The sequence below is a fragment of the Antechinus flavipes genome, chromosome 2 (assembly GCF_016432865.1).
Source record: "Antechinus flavipes isolate AdamAnt ecotype Samford, QLD, Australia chromosome 2, AdamAnt_v2, whole genome shotgun sequence".
In the NCBI taxonomy this organism is placed as follows: Eukaryota; Metazoa; Chordata; class Mammalia; order Dasyuromorphia; family Dasyuridae; genus Antechinus; species Antechinus flavipes.
Window position 1 is genome coordinate 581,664,665 of NC_067399.1, and position 20,165 is coordinate 581,684,829.

At 41.9% G+C, this 20,165-nt stretch overlaps 1 protein-coding gene across 3 annotated transcripts in view; it reads left to right on the forward strand.

Annotated features, from left to right (window-relative positions):
* Positions 1–20,165, forward strand: part of NEURL1 (neuralized E3 ubiquitin protein ligase 1) — a 92,107-nt gene that overhangs the window by 56,290 nt on the left and 15,652 nt on the right. For all 3 annotated transcript variants that reach the window (XM_051981342.1, XM_051981345.1, XM_051981343.1), the window contains 2 exons: positions 8,113–8,354; positions 8,827–9,148. In XM_051981342.1, coding sequence (XP_051837302.1) covers positions 8,113–8,354; positions 8,827–9,148 — 564 coding nt within the window. The remainder of the gene's footprint in view (positions 1–8,112; positions 8,355–8,826; positions 9,149–20,165) is intronic.

Genomic DNA, 20,165 nt, shown 5'->3' on the forward strand with positions numbered 1-20,165 from the left:
ATTCCGATCGATACTTTACATCTGGACCCAGATGGTTCCAGAGGAGAAAGTGAGACTGGTGACCTTGTACAGTCCTCCCTTGCTTCAATCCAGTTTGCTTGCAAGTCATAGGATCACCCTCCTGATGTAGTCATGGTATAGAGAACAAAGGGCAACGAACAATCCCCCTCACTCTGGAGGTCCCTCCATTTAATATTCAGTGTTGGGAGTACATCCAGTCAGAGTGTTGTACGGTGGTCATGGTAACATAAGCAGGCTCTTTAAAACAGTGTTATCTTGGACCCCCTTTGGAGCTTGTCTCCCCATCTGTTAAATGAAGAGCCTGCTTGGGATGATCTTTAAGATCCCAACCAGCTCTACTAGTCTGTGTTCTGTGATTCTCAACAACTCCCTTCATCTCCATTGTGAGGAACGATAAGAATAGATCACCTCTTCTGCCTCCCTACCCCAGAGGTTCATGTTGACACATGAAACCTAAGACAAAGATATACACACACAGACAGGCAGGCACGGACAGCATGAGGTGGGATGTCACATGCAGAGACACACTTACTTCATGGAGAGAAACCTCACACTAGCACTTAGAAAAACAGGGCTTTGGAATCTCCCTTTGGGAGAATCTGGGAGGAGACTGCAAGATAGTCAGCAGCTCTTTCCACGTAAAAGCCCATGGGGGGAACGGGATGTGTAATTTTCAGCTCATGGATAAGCAGAGATTCTATATTCTGTCCTAGCCAACCTTTTTCTGGGCAGTCCAGTCTGATAGGATCACAGGTTCAGGACTGGAGGAGCCCCTCAAAGTCATCAAGTCCAATGATCTCCTTTTACGGATAAGGACACTGAGCCTAGAGTGACTTTTTCAGTCACACGGGGAGTTTGTGGCAGAGTCCATTCCCCACAACACTCACCTGACTTTCACTTTACAATGTGATCCTGTCCTGAACATGCTGCTCATCTATATCGGTATAAACTTGTCCTCCGGGAAGAGAAACAATTTCAGCTCTACTAGACATTCTATAAATTTAATAAAAAGGGGAGAGAGGGAATGGTAGATTCATTGAGTCTTAAGTTCAGAGATCTCCTCAGAGACTTACTATCTGGGTGGCTCTGGGCAACTCACTTAACTTTTCTCAGCCTCAGTTTCCTTATCTTTAAAATGTATGTATGATAATAAATAACATCCTCCCAGAGTTGACATATAGCACCAGTCTAATCTCTAAGGCACTAAGGCATTTAGTTGGTGATCACTTAGGGAGGAAATACATTACCTTAAGCCCAACTTTCAAAATGTCAGCGCCTTGGGAAAAAGTTCTGCCCACTGTCTGCTAGTTTAGCCCTGACCACAGGACAGATCTCTCTGTCTCTGTCTCTCTCGCTCTGTCACACATGCACAAAGGTATGTATGTGTACACATTCAATATATGTTATGTGTATGTATACATGTGTACATATACGCATGACATCTATATATATGTATATATACTGACATATATTTGGGACTGAACTTGAACCTGTGGTTTTATAGGGCATTCCCAGTGAGGAATGCAGACCAGCTCCTTCCCCAAAACTATTCTTAGAGAGTTATCTGTGGATAAGTGACTGGATAGGTTAAGGGAGGGCTGGAACCCAGGTTTTCCTTACTCCTGGGTCAGTTCTCTACTTTTTATAACACAGTATTGTTGTTCAGTATTTTTTTTTTTTGGTAGTACCAACTCTTCATGATCCTACTTGGGGTTTTCTTGGCCCTGGAGTGGTTCACCATTTCCTTCTCCAGTTCATTTTACAAATAGGGAAACTGAGGCAAAACAGGTTTGCCCAGCATCAATCAGCTAATAAGTATCTGAGGCCAGATTTCAATTCATGAAGATGAGTCTTTCTAACTCTAGACCTGGCGCTCTATCCACTGTGTTACTTGCCTATAACACTCATAATACTGTCATAAATATGCATAGATATGCATACATGAATAAATGAATGAATGAATGGAATGCATGAATAAATGGCAGAAACCTAGCTCATCAGCCCTTTCAAAATGAAATCAGTTGTCAGAAGTCTTCTTTGATCTCCTGATTGTTCTCTCTAGGAGGCCAGATGTGCAAACAAATGTGCTACTCCATAGAAGCTGAGCAAATGTGCTACAAAAGCATGCTCTCCCAACCTCAGCTGAGCATTTTTGACTGTACTATAAGCCTTATATGCATCTTTTAGTGACTATTATTATCAAAACTTATTCTTTTTTTCAAATCCCTGACCCTGTTAACCCCTGTACCCAATAGAGGGTATTTGTTGAAAAGACTGAAGCTGTCTAAAGTGAGCTCCTTCCGGTTCACCCAATATATATTTTCACATTAAGTCTCCTCAATTCTCATCCTGTTAGTCACTAGTGGTTCCCAAGAGCCCATAAAATATAGTCCAAATTCCTTGATCACAAGTTAGCTTCAATTTACCTTTATAAATGTATGTGCTCTTCAAGTCCTCCTTCCCTGAATTTTTTCCTTTGATTTTCCATCTCTTGTAACTTTGGTCATGTCAGTCCCCTGTCTGAAATGATCTGTCCCCAACTTTTTCCTCCCTATCCATCTATGAAAAATCCTACCCACTTAACAGCTTAGGAAACTGAGGCTCATGAACATTAAGTGACTGATCCATGATTAGATAGCCAGTTACAAAATCAGGATTTGAACCTGGGACCTCACATTCTAAATCCAAGACTCTTTCCAATAGCACTTACTGGTAGTGTGACTTTGGAATCAGAAGTTCTGGGTTCAAATCTTGGTGGCACTTGGAAAAGTCCCTTAATTTTCCTGGCCTTTATCTGTAAGATAAGATTCCATGGCCTTTGAGGCTACCTTCAGCTATAAATCTGTGATTCAATGACTCTATGTTTTGCAACAACCCTGTGACTAGGTAGTGTAATATTATGATACATATACATATATATAAAGGGGGGGGGCGCAAGGCAATTGAAGTTAAGTGGCTTGTGCAGGTTCATACAGCTAGTAAGTATTAAATGTTTGAGACCACATTTAAACTCAGGTTTTCCAGACTCCAGAACCGATGTTATATCCATTGCACTATCTATGGGCCGCTAGGGTCATGATTATAAAAGCTGGAACCCTCACCCTAGTTTTTTAGTTCAAAAAGCAACAATCATGCAATGGAATGATTGGTCTAGAAATCCAAAGAACTGGACCCGAATTCTTCTGGTGACACTTAACTATCTGTGTCATTTGCGTCCTGAGTTTGTGCTTCCTCATCTGTATAATGGATAAAATCATTCCTTCCTTTTCTCATAAGTTTGTTATGAGGGAAGTACTTTGTACACCTCAAAATGAGATAGAAATGTTAAATATAAGCTATTCAATTCAAATACCAGCTAATTTGGCAGAGTCAGGAACACCTGGATTCAAATCCTGGCCTCAGATTTTTAAAAGCTGTGTGATCTTAGGCAAATGACTTAACCACTGCCTGACTTATTTTCCTCAACAGTAAAATGGAAGTAATGATGGCACCTACTTCTCAGGGTTGTCTGAGGAGTATTTGTAAAGCACTTAGCACAATACCTGGAATGAAATAGTCAGGGAGATATGGTTCAAATTCTTTTTTTGAAACAAAACTGTTTTGTGACCAAGAGCATGTCATTTCATTTTTCATTGTCCCCAGGACCTCAGTAAATTGAGAAGGTGCTGATCAGAATTAAACCAAGGAAGTTTCTCACCAGGAATTCCCTATAGTGATGAAATCACAGACCAGATTACCAAAAAAAATAAAAAAACAAAAACAAGTTCATTTCATTTCCTTAATTTTTCCCCTTTATTCTTTTACCAATAACACTCTGCTTTGTATTAGGGTGATTCTGTGCCTATCTTTGTCTGATTCCCTTATTAGAATGTAAGCTCCCTGAGGACAGCTTCTTTCTTGTAAATGCACAGCATGATGAAAGAAGTATTGGATTGAAGAGTCAGAAGGCTTGAGTTTATTTCCCAACCATGCTATAGTATTAAGTCCTGGGTGACCCCAAGTGAGATACCTCCACTTCTGGAACCCCTAATTTTCTCATCTATTACATGGAAATCATTGGAAGAGAGCATCATCGAGGACCTTTCTGGCTCTGAATGCCATGATCCTAGGTGGTCAAGAAACATAGATGGAGTAACTCAGTACAGAAGGATACACGATAAGGAGTAATTTTTGTCCAGTGTTAAATGCTCTGCAAAGGGCAGTCATACCTCCTTTGTGCACCAGCCCTCTGAAGTAGACAGGGTAGGCTGGGGCGGGGGGAGTTGAGGAGAAGTTCAGAGAGAGTTTCCATTGTGTCAGCAGAAGTCTCTCCTGCTTCTCCTATGGGTGATTCCATCTTCTGCCCCACTCTTGCCCCCACCCCCAGCTGCTTCTGGAAGCTACTGGAGGCTTGTAAAGCTGTCAGTGTTAGCGAGTGAGGGAAGGGTGGTCCTTTCCCTGTGGGACAAAGCAGTTGAGTTAGTTACCCAGGGAGCAGGAGGTGGGAGAATGGATGTGAATGCGTGTGTACGTGTGTGTGTGTGTGTGTGTGTGTGTGTGTGTGTGTTGTTAGGGGAGGAAGGGGAAATAAGATGCAATGGGACCCTGCAAGGCTTCTAAAATCAGATTTAGAGCTGGAAGCAATCTTAGAAGCCAGACAGAAGATTATAGCAAACACTGCATTCCCATGGTCAGGATCCTTGCTCTACTTATAAAACTCTCCCAATCTGGCTCAGGAAGATTTTTCTAATATTACTGATCCCCAATCCAGAAGTTCTTCTCCTTAGATCCACATCTTGCTCTTCCTTACCTCCCCACTGCCCTTCCAAGTTCTCAGTGAAAACCCTGCCCATCTCATGAAGCTTTCCCTCACCATCCAGCCCAAATCCCTCTTTCCTATAGTATCCTAGTTTAGCATTTTTCTCTCACTGTCTTGTGTTGGTTGAGAGCATCAGCATGGCTGTTGAAAAATATTGGATTTGGAGTGAGAGGAGCTGGGTTCAAATTGAGAACTGAGCCCTGCCAATTATGATCTTTGTGACTCTTTTCTTACTCAGCCTCAATTTCCTCATGTGTTAAAATAAGGATGATATTGAAGGACCTTCCCAGCTCTAAATCTGTGATCTCCATGTGAGAGTCCTATCAACTGCACATGACTGGGGGTTCCTTGAGTGACTGTGTCTGTTCCTCCTACCTTCAGCAAAGGCCAATTTTAGACACTGCTTTTCTCCAAACCCCCAGCTTATCCTAACCTTCTGGCCTTCAGTTTCTTCCTGCCTAAAACAAATGAATTAAGCTAGATTAAAAATTCTTAACCTGGGGTCTATAAATTTATTTAAAAATATTTTGATAATTTTTTTCAAAGTACTTAACACAGTGCCTGGCACACAGTAGGTATTTAAGTGCTTATTCCTTTTTCCTTTCCTTCCCCTCATTGTATTTCAGTATAATTGGCTTTATTTGGAATCATATGTACTTTACTTTATGCATTTAAAAATATTTTTCAGAAAAGGGATCACAGGCTTTACCAGATGGCCAAAAAACATCTGTGCTATAAAAAGATTAAGAACTTCTGGATCAAATGATTTCTATGGAACTTTTAGGCAGTGTGGAATAGTAGTTACAGTGTTGGACTTGGAGTTGGGAAGACTCTGGTTCAAATTCTGCTTCTGACATTTCACTATATGTGGGACCATGGGCAACTTAAGTTCTTATTCTGTAAAATGGTGATAATATCCATAGTGAGGCTCAAATGGTATATTGCAAGGAAAGTACTTTGTAAGCCTTAAAATTCCAATGCCATCTACCAGTTATTTTAGTTCCAGTTTTAAATCCTTTGATTACCTCCTCCCCTCTGGTTTCTGTAAAGGATATTGAGACTCTATAGGACCCTGTGCCTCTCAATGAGAAATAAATAGTGCCCTATCCTTTGAGGTCTGATTCAGAGAAAAGCCCTGTCAGGGATAATTGGAGGTGGCTGAGCCAAATAAAATCTGTGGACTGATTGATACATTCATAGGTCATCCAGTTTCTTCGGATTATGTGGGAAGAACTGATGGCTGATGGCCAGTAAACTCTGGGGTGAAGGTTTTAGCATCAGTGCTGAAAGGATACAACTCAGAGAGGATTCAAAATAATGATGACTATATACAGAATAGCTGGTTTCTTTCATATAAGGCAATGCCCCTCCTATCTGCCTTGTGGACAGGAAAAATAGACTATCTCCAGGTGATTTTTCTCATTTTTAACTTAAAACTTTTCATCTCCTGAGACAGTGAATGTATAGACTAAATGAGAGGGAATTTACTTTGTGTGTCAGATTTGAATGAATATTAGGTTGTAATAAGGCAGCGTTTATCTTTTGCCTTTTTTTTTTTTTTGGTCTGTCCAATATTTAGCACAGTGCCTAGCATATAGTAGGTGCTTAATAAATGTTTGTCAATAGAATATTATTCTTAGTGGGTCTGGAGACATGACTGCCTAAATGTGAAGGTGATTACAAAGTCTATCCTAAAACTAGAAAGTATCTTAGAGATCAATATCAGATAAAGAAACTGAGTCCTAAAGAAAAATGACCTCTCTAGGATGAGACAAGGACTTTGTAGAAGAATATGGTCTAGAACATGGGGGCCTTGGTCAACTATATTTTCCATTACACCTATGCTATGGATACCTGGTAGCAGTGGGTACAATGTGGGGGCCTGAAGTTAGAAACTCGTTTTCTTGAATTCAAAAATGGCCTCAGAGACTTACTAGTTGTGGGACCCTGGATAAACCTCAGTTTCCTCATCTGGTAAACCATTCCATTATCTTTGCCAAGAAAACCCCAAATGGGGTCACAAAGAGCTAGACAAAATTGAACAACAATAAAGAGATGTGACAGAACCATGTCCAACCAGCTGTGGATTGTTAAATTTTCAGTGTGAGCATTGACACCACAGAAACTGACAAATGCTACAAGTCAGAGATTGGTTTATTGTTTTGTTAATTATCTAGACTTCAGAGAGTGATTGGAAAAATGTTGATAATTCAGATTAAATTTAAGTTAAAAGTGTGTGTGTCTACAGTTTCTCCTTAAAAAGTCAGTTTCTAAACTTTGATCAGCATTCTCTGCATCATACTGATTTTCTATCAAAAATGTCTTTGCATTTATGGAGCCACATAGACTTTCCTATTTTAACAAATACATATAGTTTTACTCTTTTTACATAATAATATCTTTTTATTTTTCAAAATACATGCAGAGTATTTTTACTCTTTAGAGACTGTTTATCTTATGTATGCCACTAAATGATAAAATGAAAATGAGAAGAATCTTGTGGATGATCTGACCTTATGCCCTCAGATGAGAAAACTGAAGTCTAAAGATATCAAGCTAATTTATCCAAGTCTACCAGATGCTTAAAAAACCTTTTTTTAAAGACTGAGTCTTCCTATCTTGACCAGGCTGCAAGAACAAGAGCTATTCATGAGATCAGTCCTGCTGGGATTGACCCAGGAGTTTTGGATGCCCCATTTTCTTCCTGGGCTTATTGAATCCTTCTCAGGTGACCTGGCAGCCCCCTGTTCCTTAGGGCTACCATCTTTAATGATAAATTTAATGTGGAGATCTAATCAAAGTAGTTGACTGTAGCTCAGAACTCTGAACTCAAGAGATCTACCATCCTGCAAGGATTGAAGATGTGTGCCAAGGCTATCATGGACTTGTGAAAAGTGCTTTTAAATTTATTATTTGTAGGAGTATACAATGGAAAGTTGCTTTATAATACAAAGAATTGACCCTTTTTAGGCTTTTGCTAATGGTTTTTGTATTGCATGTGGGTGAGGAGCATTTGCTCAATAAAGGAAGAACATGGCTTCTGTAAGTGTAAGAGAAGAATGATGGTCATGGAATGGATAATGGTGGTTGGATAATGGGGGGGGGCGGTTGATGGAGCTCATGATGTCTATTGAAAGGCTGGTGGTGGATGGCCATGATGGCTGACTGTGAGGGTGATGGTGGGCAGTGATTGCCTCCATTGCATCGACTGCTCCTGGGGGACGGGCGGCACTTTGGTGGCCAGCTTGGACCTCTGGACACCGTCCTTTCATGGATCACTCGTTCCTTTGCAGATTCAATCAGCGGCCCCTTTCCTTCCACCTCTCACCGATGTCACCACAAACAGAAGCACTGTCTACCACCCCCTCCCGGGGGGAGCCTCCCGGCCACACCGCTGCTCTTCCACCCACACACCAAGGGCTCCCAGATCCTGATGGACCTCAGCCACAAGGCCGTCAAGCGTCAGGCTAGCTTCTGTAACGCCATCACCTTCAGCAATCGGCCCGTTCTCATCTATGAGCAAGTCAGGCTAAAGGTGAGCCCGTTTCCCAGACCCTCAAACACTAGACTCCTTGGTCCCCTCCCTCATTGCCTCAGCATCTGTCTCCTCCTTGTCCTTGTCTTCTCAAATTCCTCCTTTTCTTTTTTCTCAGTCATTCCTTCCTTTTATCCCTAAAGAATAGGGTGAGATGGCAGAAATGGGAGCAAATCTGAGAGGTCTCACCCAGAACAGGTCAGGCTAGATAAACCACCTGCTCTTGTAGCACCAGTAGGGGAAGAGCTCTTGGAAGAAGTGTCCTGGAGGGACCCTGGGAGAGAGAGTGGAGCCCCTCTCATCTTCCCCAGGTCGGATGTGGAGCCGTGGAAAGTCTGCCAGAAGGGTGAGCTGCGCAAAGGTCTCTCTCCTCTCTCTCCAGGAAGGTCGCCTTGAGTGATCGCACTGGGGATGGGGGAAGGGGGCCCTCTCTGAGTCTGCATTGAGTCTTCTCTGCCCGTGTCTTCTGCAGATCACCAAGAAGCAATGTTGTTGGAGCGGGGCCCTCCGGCTGGGGTTCACATGCAAGGATCCATCACGCATTAACCCAGATACACTGCCCAAGTATGCTTGTCCTGACCTGGTGTCCCAGAGTGGATTCTGGGCCAAGGCTTTGCCTGAGGAATATGCTAATGAGGGCAACATCATCGCCTTCTGGGTGGACAAGAAGGGTCGAGTATTCTACCGGGTTAACGACTCCGCAGCCATGCTGTTCTTCAGTGGCGTCCGAACTGCCGATCCCTTGTGGGCCCTGGTGGACGTCTACGGTCTCACGAGGGGAGTCCAGCTGCTCGGTAAGTCCTTATTCCCCCGTCTTCCACCATTATTTTTATCCACTGTCACTCACCCAGGACCTAGATCTTCAGAGACCTTGGCTGCTCAGTATTAACAGTCGTAGTAGTAATTGCACGCTGACCTGTGTCACTCCCTTCTCCCACCCCCACTAATTGAGTCCATGAAAATACAAGTTTAGGTGAAACAGAATTCCCAGGGCTGGTAGTTGTGCAAGAATCATCTTATCAAGGGCTAATTGACCAAATGAAATTACATCAGGTTTTTTACATTATAGAGTAGTTTAGTTAGGGACAATTACATGACACAGATAGAACACCAGGCTTGGAGTCAGCAAGACCTGAGGCCAAATTCAGCCTCAGCTGTTTACTAGCTGTGTGATCCTGGGCAAGTCACTTAACTCTTGTTGGCCTTTGTTTCCTCTTTTGTAAAATGGTGATAATAACAGGACCAATCTCTCAGAATGCTTGTGAAGATCAAATGAGATAACAATTGTAAAGCAATTAGCATAGTGCCCAGCACATAAGCACTACACAAAATACTATTATTATTAATATATTCATTTTACTGTATTTTTATATATTCATTATAATGTGTTATTACTGTTAATATTTTTACTGTTATTATTATTATTAATGTGTTCACGTTGTTATTGTAAAACAAAATGGTGTTGACCTTGGCCAACACTATGGGAAGTATGTCTGGAAAGTGCTTTACAGATTATAAAGAGCTTCTGCCAACATTATCTCACTAGCCCAGAATCAATAAAAGAGGTAGACAGGTCCTGTCATTTTACAGATAAGGAAACTGATATTTAGAACTGATGCAGTGACTGGTCTAATATTACCCGACTGGTTGGAACCAGGACTTGAACCTTAGTTTTCTCACACCCACCTACGTCACAATTGCCATCTGTGGTCCCTGGATCCCTTCCCTGTTTCCTACCTCCTCTTTCCTGCAGCCAGCTGTCTGTATAAAGTATCTGGGAGGGGAGAAAAGGAATTAGGCAGCATGTGGTTGATTATCCTGGGTAATTAGGGAGATAAAGGCAGGACACACAAGGCCGTGGGAGGAAATGGGGATGAACGATTACTGGACAACCTTGGATAAAAGAGAATTTTCTCCTAAGGGAACAAATTCAAGGTCTGGACCTCCTGTGTCATATTAGGGAAGACATGGAGTCACTAAGGCTATTTCAAAGGTATCCATCTTGTTCTCCTTCCCCAGACCCGACCAAGAAGAAGATTCATAGACTCTCTTAAGCACCAGAAAAACTCCGTTATCTAGAACATTTAAGCTTATAGGGACCCTTAGAGAACATCCAGCCCTCTCATTTTATTGAGGAGGAAAATGAGACCCAGTAAGGTGCAGTACCCTTGCCTGTGATCAACTAATAAGTTCATTTACTCCCACTCTGGTTCTTTCCTCTAGATCACAAAGTGTATAAGTATGCATGACTTTATCTAATTATACATAGACACATATGTGCATTCAGGCCCATGGGCAAGAACCTGCCCATTTAGCCATTGAAGGTTAGGACTTACCTCCCTGCAGAAAAAAAATTTGGTTTAGATCATAAAAAATACAATGGAGTCAACTTTAAAAATAACAATAAATATGCTTCAGAGTCTCAAATCAGTGACGTTAGAAGCACAGTAAATATATTCTTATGTGCCTTCACTGATTGAACAGACATAGTTAAAGATAATGAAGTCAATAACTTCTTTTATTTTTTATTTTTTGCAAATGCCAGAAATAGTGAAAATGTTTCATTAGCATAGTGGCTGGGGACTGAGCTTAGCATTTCTTTTGCACAGTAAATGTGTTTCTTAATTAATTTTAGTCTTTCTATTTTATGTAAGCCCCAACCTAAGTTTGACAGTTTGCAGATGGTTGGATGATGCAAATGGGCAGCTTGCTACAGTAGAAAGGGACAACCTGGTGTTTGAGAGCCGACCACCACTCATGGGATTGCTCGCATCATTTTTCTGAGCCTCATTTTCCTGTTCTGTGAAGTGGGAATGGTCCTATTACCTCCTTCACAGAGTTGTGAGAAAAGTACTGTGTAAGCTGCAATGTATATTAGAATCGTGTTCTCCAAGGTGGCAAGTGTTACATGTGTGCGAATGGGCACATGCCACGTGTATAGCTTGTGCACAGCCTTTCTGACACGTTCTGACTACATGAAGATTGAGCATGTTTTTCTTGCAAAGGCTCGAATTAGTCCTAGTGGAGAGGCTGGAATGAGTCTGGAGAAGCTAGGGAAGAGAGCCAGACTTCCAAGTTGTGGATCTGTGCTGGGCCAGAAGGCTCCACTTAGCTCTGATCCAAGACCATCCTAATTATGTGACATCATCTCTCCTGGACATGGGCATTTCTCAGTTCTGCTTCCTGCAGGCACCCACCAGAGAATGAGGCTTTTTTCCATGGTTTGTGACTATTCCCATTTCCCCCACTTTGTTGCCATCCTTGGCCACATTTCTGAACTCTCCTAAACTGTTCCCAGTCATCCATTCTCCTTTTCTTATGGCATAGAGATCAGACCAGTGCTGAAGAAGGGGAACTTTAGTGAGGGGGCTCAGGGACCCAGAATGAGGAGTGAGGAACTCTGCAGTATCTGAGTCTGTACGCCAAAGTCAGACTGCCGACTGAAGCTTCTGCTTTGTTTGGACAACCATCATTCTGGCTATATTCTGAGATAATATTTGTAAAGCACTTCCTTCCTTCTTTCCTTCCCTCCCTCCTTCCCTCCCTCTCTCCCTTACTTGCTCTCCCTCCCTCCTTCCCTCCCTCCTTCCATCCTTCTTTTTTTTCTTTCCTACTTTCTTTTCCCCTCCTTCTCTGTTTCCATTTCTTTATTCCTTTCTTCCTTTCTTCTGTGTGCTTAGAATCAGAAACAAAGGAAACCACTTGCCTGTCCCTTGGTCCCATCAAGCATTTGGCGTTACAAGAGGCTGCTTTAGCATCATTCATCCATAGGTTCTTTTGGCAAGCCTTTACTGAGTGCCTGCTGTATACTCAGTCCTTTTCTCAACCATATAAGGGGGAGAATAACAGAAGAAAACATAGATTCTTCCCATAAGAGAACGACAACTTAGCAGGGAGAAATGAGGCACGCATGAAAAACTTGCCACCAGACAAGATGATCAGTGATCAGGGGCCAGCTGAGCTCTATACCTTTCAACATTGGGGAGTTCAGAGTAGGGGGGGGAGAATCACTGAGTTGGAACAGGCAGGCATTTTGCTTTTAATGGCATGAAGTGGGTGTCAGGAGATCCAAGTTCTAGAGTTGGCTTCCTACTAATCCCTAATGTGACTTGCCCAGTATGGGTCTCAGTTTCCTTCTCTGTAGAGCAAAAAGTAGGAAGAATGGATGATCTTTAAGAACCCTACCAGCTCTTAGCATTGATTGTCAGCCAGGAAGGCTTCCAGAGCCTTCTCTGGGTTTGATGGGGGCACAATGAAAAGCACATGCAGAAATGAGCCTGGAATTCATTGTAAGAATGACTCATATTTATATACGCCTTTAAGGCTTCCCATGTTCTTTCCTTGCAACCATGTGAGATGGGTATTGCAGGTATCAGTATCCCCATTTCTCAGATAGCAAAGATGAGGCTCGGAGAATTTGTCACGTGCCTGGATGACACAGGTAGTAAACATTAGAACAAGAACTGTAAGAACAGTTTTCTTTCTTCTATATCAGCTATGCTAGAATGGAAGGTATATGGGGGCGAGCAGTGGGGAGGTTTAAGCCTGGAGACAGCAAGAGTCAAGCTGTGGAGACCTTGAATAACAAGTTTAAATTTTATTCTGAAGGTGACAGAGAATCAGTGAAGATGAAGACACCAAGTAATAGTACTTCCTTTACTTTATACTGAATATTTTGTATATTCTGGGCTTGCTGCCACTGACCAGGGCCTTGAGGACAGAGTTCAGACAAGTATATTTCTATGGCCTTATTTATGTCTGAATTTCTTGGACTCTCTGGGACTGGTCATGCTAGAGAAAAAAGGCTCCCTCTCTCTCTGTCTCTGTCTCTGTCTGTCTGTCTCTCTCTTTCTCTGTCTCTGTCTCTCTGTCTCTGTCTCTGTCTCTCTCTCAAGATTAAGTGACTTTTTAAGAGTCATACCTGGGAAATGTTTGAATCGGATTTGAACTCATGACCCAGGCCAGTGTTCTATACACTGAGTTACCCACCTGCCCTTCTCTCTCCCTTTTTTTAAAAAGAGAAAATGTTCTAGGGGAGCTAGAATCTTGTAAACTCCCCTATAGTTTACAGAAAACTATAATGGAATACATTTTAAAGGATTTGTGGTCAGCTGATGTACCTGCAAACCATCTCCCCAGAAAGCTTGGGTCCCATTTCCTCTTCTTTCTCCTCCTTCTAGTCTAGCTCCTTAGCTCCAAATGGGAGAAGTAATTTTAGTCTTCATAAAGTTTTTTGGGCCATAATCACTAGAAGGAAATTGGGAGAAAGATCCCTAACATGGCGCCTTTGTCTGCCCACTGGCACATACAGGAGGGAGCCAGAGGTAAAAGAAGGGAGAAATGTCTGAGCTTAAGATAAGGAACTTTCTTATCACTGATGAGAGAGGCTCCTGGGGCCTTTATTCTATAAAGGGACCAGGGGGAATGAAGAAATACCCCATCCCATATCTCACAAGGATCTGGTCATCTCATTTTGTTTAGCTGACTTAGAGCCATAGAATGTCAGAACTGGACGGGCTCCTCTAGATTAGAGATTCTTAACTTGGGGTCCATGAATTTTTAAAGATGGATAATTACATTTTAAAATAATTGGTCTTTATTGTGATACTATATATTTTATTTTATAACACTATTCTGAGAAAAGCTTCATCAAATTACCAAAAGGGTCCCTGTCATAGACAAGATTGAGAATTCCTGCTATAAACTGTTTAGCATTTGACTACCCATAAACTCAACAAGGATTTGGGTGGCTAAGGCCAAAATCTGCTAGAGAAGCTTGAAAATTGTATGTGCAACTGTAGAGAGAGGGAGAGTGAAGGAGAGTGAGAGAGAGAGAGAGAGAGAGAGAGGAAAAGAAGAGGGAGAGAGAGGGGGCACGAGGGACTGGAGGGAGAATAAGAGGGAGGGAGAAACAGAAAGAGAGGGAGAGACAGAAAAAGAGAGGAAGAGGAGAAGAAGAAGAGAGGAAGGGACAACAAAAAGATGATGTCAGAGGATTGGAGAGATAGAAAAAGGAAGTAAGAAATTCATACTGAGAAACTGAACAAAGAAACAGAGAAAGAAGGACCAACGTAGAGAGAAACACAAGACTGGGTTTGGAATCTACATGCTCATGTAGAGTCATGTAGAGGGTGGACTGACCCTGAAAAAACACAAGCCCCAGAATCACAATGATCACCTCCATCATATCTAGAACCCTACTGTGTGCCAGCTCAGCCCTTAGGGAGCACCTACTGTGAGCAAGGAGCTAGAGTTCTGGCCCTCAAAGAATCAGGGTGATCTGAGGTGGGAGACTTGGCCTCTGGCCTCTATTCCCTCCCTGAGGGAGCTCTGGCCTTTAGGAACTGACTATCCAGTTGGGGACATATGGACTCATCCAAGAACGATGCTGTACAGTGGTCAGTGTGGAGAGCATTGGACTTATGTTGGAAAAATCTGAGCTAAAACCATTCTCAGACAGTCACCAGCTGTTTGACTTTGAGTAAGTTGTTTCACCTCTCTCAGCCTCAGTTTCCTTATCTGTTAAAGCTCTGACCTCACAGGGTTGTTATGAGTATCAGACATGTCAAGTACCTTGAAAACTTTAAAGTGCTATTTAAATGATAGCTATTTTGAAAGGGATAGGAAACTGGATAGAGAGCTCTTGGTGAAGAAACACACTGGCTTCTCGTGGTAGGGGATTGCCCAGAGCTCCTAAGTGACTTCCCTAGGTTCCTGTAGATAGTAGATATCAAAGGCAAGACTTGAAGCCAGGGATTGCTGGTTCTACTGTGTCTAAAAGGTAGGGTTAACCCATAGATTACAGATAAGGTTAACCCGCAGATAACCGGTAAGGTTAACCCACAAAATAACAGGCAGGGTTAACCCATAGATAACATGTAGGGTTAACCAGCAGATAAGGTTAACCCCAGAGAGCAAATAAGGTTAACCCACAGAAAACACACAAGGTTAACTAGCAGATTACTGATAGGATTAACTAACAGATAATAGATAAAGTTAATCCTCAGATAACAGGTTGGGTTAACTTAAAAAATAACAGGTAGGATTAACTTACAGATAACAGATAAAGTTAACCCATAGGTAACATGTAGGGTTAACCAACAGATAACAGATAAGATTAACCAACCTATAACAGGTAGAGTTAACCAACAAATAACATTTAAGATGAACCCACAGATAATAGATAAGATTAACCAATAGATAACAGGATTAACTAACCAGTAACAGAAAAGATTAACCAACAAATAACAGATAAGATTAACCAACAGATAATAGGTAAGGTTAACCAACAAAGTACAGGTAAAATTAGCTAATAAATAACAGGGTTAACCAACAGATAATCAAAATAATTTTTTTGAAAAAGCAAACAAACCAGCCATCTGGCCATAACTTATATGTATGTATATTATATATGATATATCTTAATAATCAACTGATAACTAGAATAAAGTATTGGCTGTTTTAGTGTAACATTGCTGGTTATAGCTCCTAAGTCTTCTGGGAGTTCAGAAAAGAGAAAGGTTACTATGGGTGCCTAATCTGGGAGTCAGAGATGGCTTTCTGGAGGCATAGGGTTGCCATGGGACAGTGAGTCAGGGGGGGAGGGTGGGTAGAATGTGTGTGTGTGTGTGTGTGTGTGTGTGTGTGTGTCCTGGTAGTTTGAATGGATCATCAGGAATGTTATTTAACCTATTTTACTTGGGTCTAGTTAATCAATTTATGAAAATCTATTAAACTGTTCCTGTGTGCCTGCCTTCAAAGAGCTTACAGTTTAATGGATAGAAGATAACACCCAAAGGGAAGCTAAAAAGTTGAGGGAAGGAGACTTAGCTTTTGGGCAGGCAAGATGAAGAAATCCAAAGGAAAAGAGCCAGGTAGGAATGGAGAGATGGTTGTCTGGACATTCTCCATAAAGGGAGATTTGGGGAGGAGCTGTCCATTCTACTGTCTGTTCATAAAGGTCCCAGGAACAGAGGGTCCTGTTGAGTGTGAGAATCAAGACTAATGTGATCTTGCAGGATGGTGAGGCTCCGGTGGGCATGGTGAAAAAGTCCAAGAGATTGTACAGGGCAGGGTGGGAGGAGCAGAGTCTTGCTCTTTTTACTTCTATAGCAATGTGCAGTTTAGAAAAAAATTTTCCCCATAAACAGTTCTGGAGATAGGTGAGGTTGGCATTATTATACCCAATTTACAGATAAGCAAACGGAGTTTTAGAGAGCCTTGCCCAGCTAGTAGCACAGGATCCATCCACATCTTCTGACTCCAAAGACAGTGCTCTTTCCATACCTCTTTACGGCCGCTCGCTACTTCTCCAGGCATATTTGGAATGTTCCAGAGCCCCAAACCCTGACCTAGCCTGGTCTGCAAGGGGTGGGGATTGGGGTGGGAGGATGAAGGGGTCAGACTGGCTTGACTATACATGGCTTTACAAAATGTATTTTCTGTTTCATTGGATCCACCTCCATGCTCCCCACTGAAAGCTCAGATAAGGCCAAGTTGATTTAATTGAGCCTGCTATAAATCATTGTAATCCTAGCATTCTCCAAGGCTGTTTATGGCTCTGAAATTCAATTAGCAGATGAAAATTGCTCTACTTTTTGTTTCCCTAAAGTCATTGTTTTTCTTAATTAAAACAATTGCAGGCCCATTAAAAGGGAATTTTCAAAGGAAGCCCCCTTTCCAGAGACTTCTGGCCCCAGTTCCTTGAAGTTGATCATGAGACTTTTCTGTACAGCTCAGGGCCTTTGGCTAGAGGCTTTCCTCCTTCTGTCTCCCTATTTCTCGCTCTGTCCGTCACTTTATCTATGTCCCTCTGCCAAGTTTTTTTGTTTCTTTTTGTCTCTCTTTGCTTATCTGTATTTCTTTCCAGGATGGTCCTTTTTTCTCTGTTTCTCTGTTCAGTTCCTCTGTATGCATTTCATACTTTCTCTATCTTTTCATTACTCTCAAATCACCTTTTTTTGTCTCCTCCTCTCTTCTTCCTACTTCTCTCTTGTCTTTCTTCTTCTTCTTCTTCTTCTTCTTCTTCTACTTCCTCCTCCTCCTCCTCCTCTTCTTCTTCTTCTTCTTCTTCTTCTTCTTCTTCTTCTCTCTCTCTCTCTCTTTCTCTTTCTCTCTTCCCCTCCTGACTTTTTCCCTCTCCCCCCTTTCTCTTTACCCATCCCCCCCCACATATGATCTTCACTCTTTTCCAGTAGGTTTAGCTATCCAGCTTCTTAGTGAGTTGAAGGAGTCACTTCTCAGTTTAATTTCTTGCTCCCCTTTCATATCCAGGACTTCCTCTAGAACCAATATCCCAGTCTCATGAAGACCAGGATCCTTGGTGAGTCAGGGCTCTCGTTAAGATAATGGCTCTCAGATATCCAAAGTATTTACTCATGGGAAATTTCTGGCTTCCTCATAGAACCTTGTTCAGACAGTAGTCATCGATCTCCACTACCACACCCAAAGCATGGAGCCATGTATAAAAGCTCATACAGGGACAGTGGAACTGAGACCTAGAAATGACTTCAGAAACCAGCCTGTATTGCAATCGGTTTCTGAATAAGAAAACTGAAGTTTCCGCCAAGCTGGGATGTGCTTTGATCACACAGGGAATTTGTGACAACAGACACTAGAAACTGAGTCCCTGGCTCTTTCTACTATTCCACACTGCCTTTTCCCTTCAGCTTTAGGGATGTCTAGAGAGGAGATAGTGTATTTTGCCTCAGACCTTTGCTCCCCAAAGCTAAGGGTCATAGCTCGCCATCTCATCCTGAGTTGAATGAAATACGCAAAGCATGTCACCTGGGTAGTTTTTAAAGATTGGCAGCTAAGAGTAGAGGGCTGGACCTGGAGTCTACTTTGGCACCTACCATTAGCAATTCTTTTCTGATTTCAAGCCCAAGTTTGGCTGTTTTTTCCTCCCCCCCAACTTCCATCATTAATTTTGAGTCTGCCTTTTGGGGCCAAAGTGAGATTCCCTCCTTTATTTCAATTTCATCCTGAGATCAGAGCGTATTTACCCCTGTCCCGAAGTAGTCATTGGCCACATTCATTCCAAAAATGTGACCGTGTCAGGCTGGACTTCTGTTTTTTTCTTCATTTCTTGGTGTGGCATGTAGTATGTTGGGAATCATACCAATAAGATGTTTTCCTTTGCATCTATACCAAGATGTGGGCTTGCAGTCTCTAAGAATAATAGCTTCCTGCTTCCAGGAAGACAGACTGGATCAATAATGTAAATAAACATGAGCTTTATTGTATGTATTTTGGATAGAGACAATCCTGCCTCATGGTGTTCCAAAGGTCTTGCCCAGAAATGTACCCTTTGGTTAGAGGACTGCCTTCTGTTCCAAAAGGTCTATTGAAAGGTGGCTCTTCTGGACCTCTCCTAAACTGCAGTTAGCTGGCTGAACCCAGCCAAAATTCTTGGAGCACTAGAGTGGAGAATACTGGGTGTCCAACAACATCCTACAAGGAGGAGAAAAGAGATTGAGGGAACAAGGCTTCAAGAAGGTCTCAGGGATATACTGAGACATATAGGGAGACACAGCATACCCTGGTGAAACCACAGAGCACAACAGGAGAATTAGAAGGGCCCTCAGTGAACCATGTAGTTCAACTCATGCATTAAAGGACCTGCCTTGATAACATCCAAAAAATTGTTGGTCTGCCTCTGTGTGAACACCTCTGGGGATAGGGTGGGAAACCTGGTCCACTTTGGGATTTAATCATTAGGAGATTTTTTTTCTGATTTTGAGCCCAAATTTGTTTTGTTTTTCTTCCCTCAACTTGCACCATTAATTTTAAGTCTGTCTTTTGGGACCAAACAGAGCAATTCTAATTGTTCCCTCACATGACAGCCCTTCAGATACTTGAATGTTGCTCTTATGTTTCCCATGAGACATCTTTTGTCCAAGCTAAACATGATTTAACCTGTCCTCATATGTCATGGATTCGAGGACATTCCTCATATTGATTGCTTTCTTTGGTATATCCTACTTTATCAATATCCTTCATAGACCAGAATGGAACATAATACTTCAGAAAAAGACTGACAGTGTCAAAAAAACAGTGGTACTGTGACCTCCTTCTTCCTGGAATCCTCTTAATGGAACCTGAGACCACTTTAATTTTTTGGCTGTCACATCAGATTTCTGACTCACATTGATCTTGCAGTCCATGGATAATTCCAGGTGATATTCAGAAAAATTGCTGTTTATCTATGTTTTCCCCATCTTATGTTTTTTTTTAAATTAAGGAGCTAAGACTTTACATTTATCTCTATTGGATTTCTTGATAAAATCCAGCTAAATGCTTTAAGCCTCAAGCTCCTTTTGGACCCCAACTCTGTCATTTTCTGTGTTAATCATTCCTCCTTACTTTCTGTCATCTGCAAATTTGGTGCACATTTCATTTATGTCTTTATCTAAGTCATTAATAAAAATATGAAAAACTACAGGATCCAGCTTAGATCCCTTGGAGTACTCAACTGGAGATCTCCTGTCATTTTCTCATTGAACAATTAACAACTACTCTTTGATTCTGACAGATCCAATCAGTTCCAAATTAATCTCATCATATTATTGGCTAATCCATATCTCTCCATCTTCTTGACAAGAATAGCAGCATGAAATATTTTATCAGTAACTTTGACAAAATTTAAATAAACTTTAAGTCACAGCACTTCCCTCATGGACTCGTTTAGTAAAGCTGTCAAAGAAGGAAACAAGGCTAGTGTGGCATTAATAGTTCTTGATACAGCCAAGCCACTTCTTTGTGGCTGCCACTTTCCTTTCTAGATATTTGCCACCCATCCCTCTAATGCTC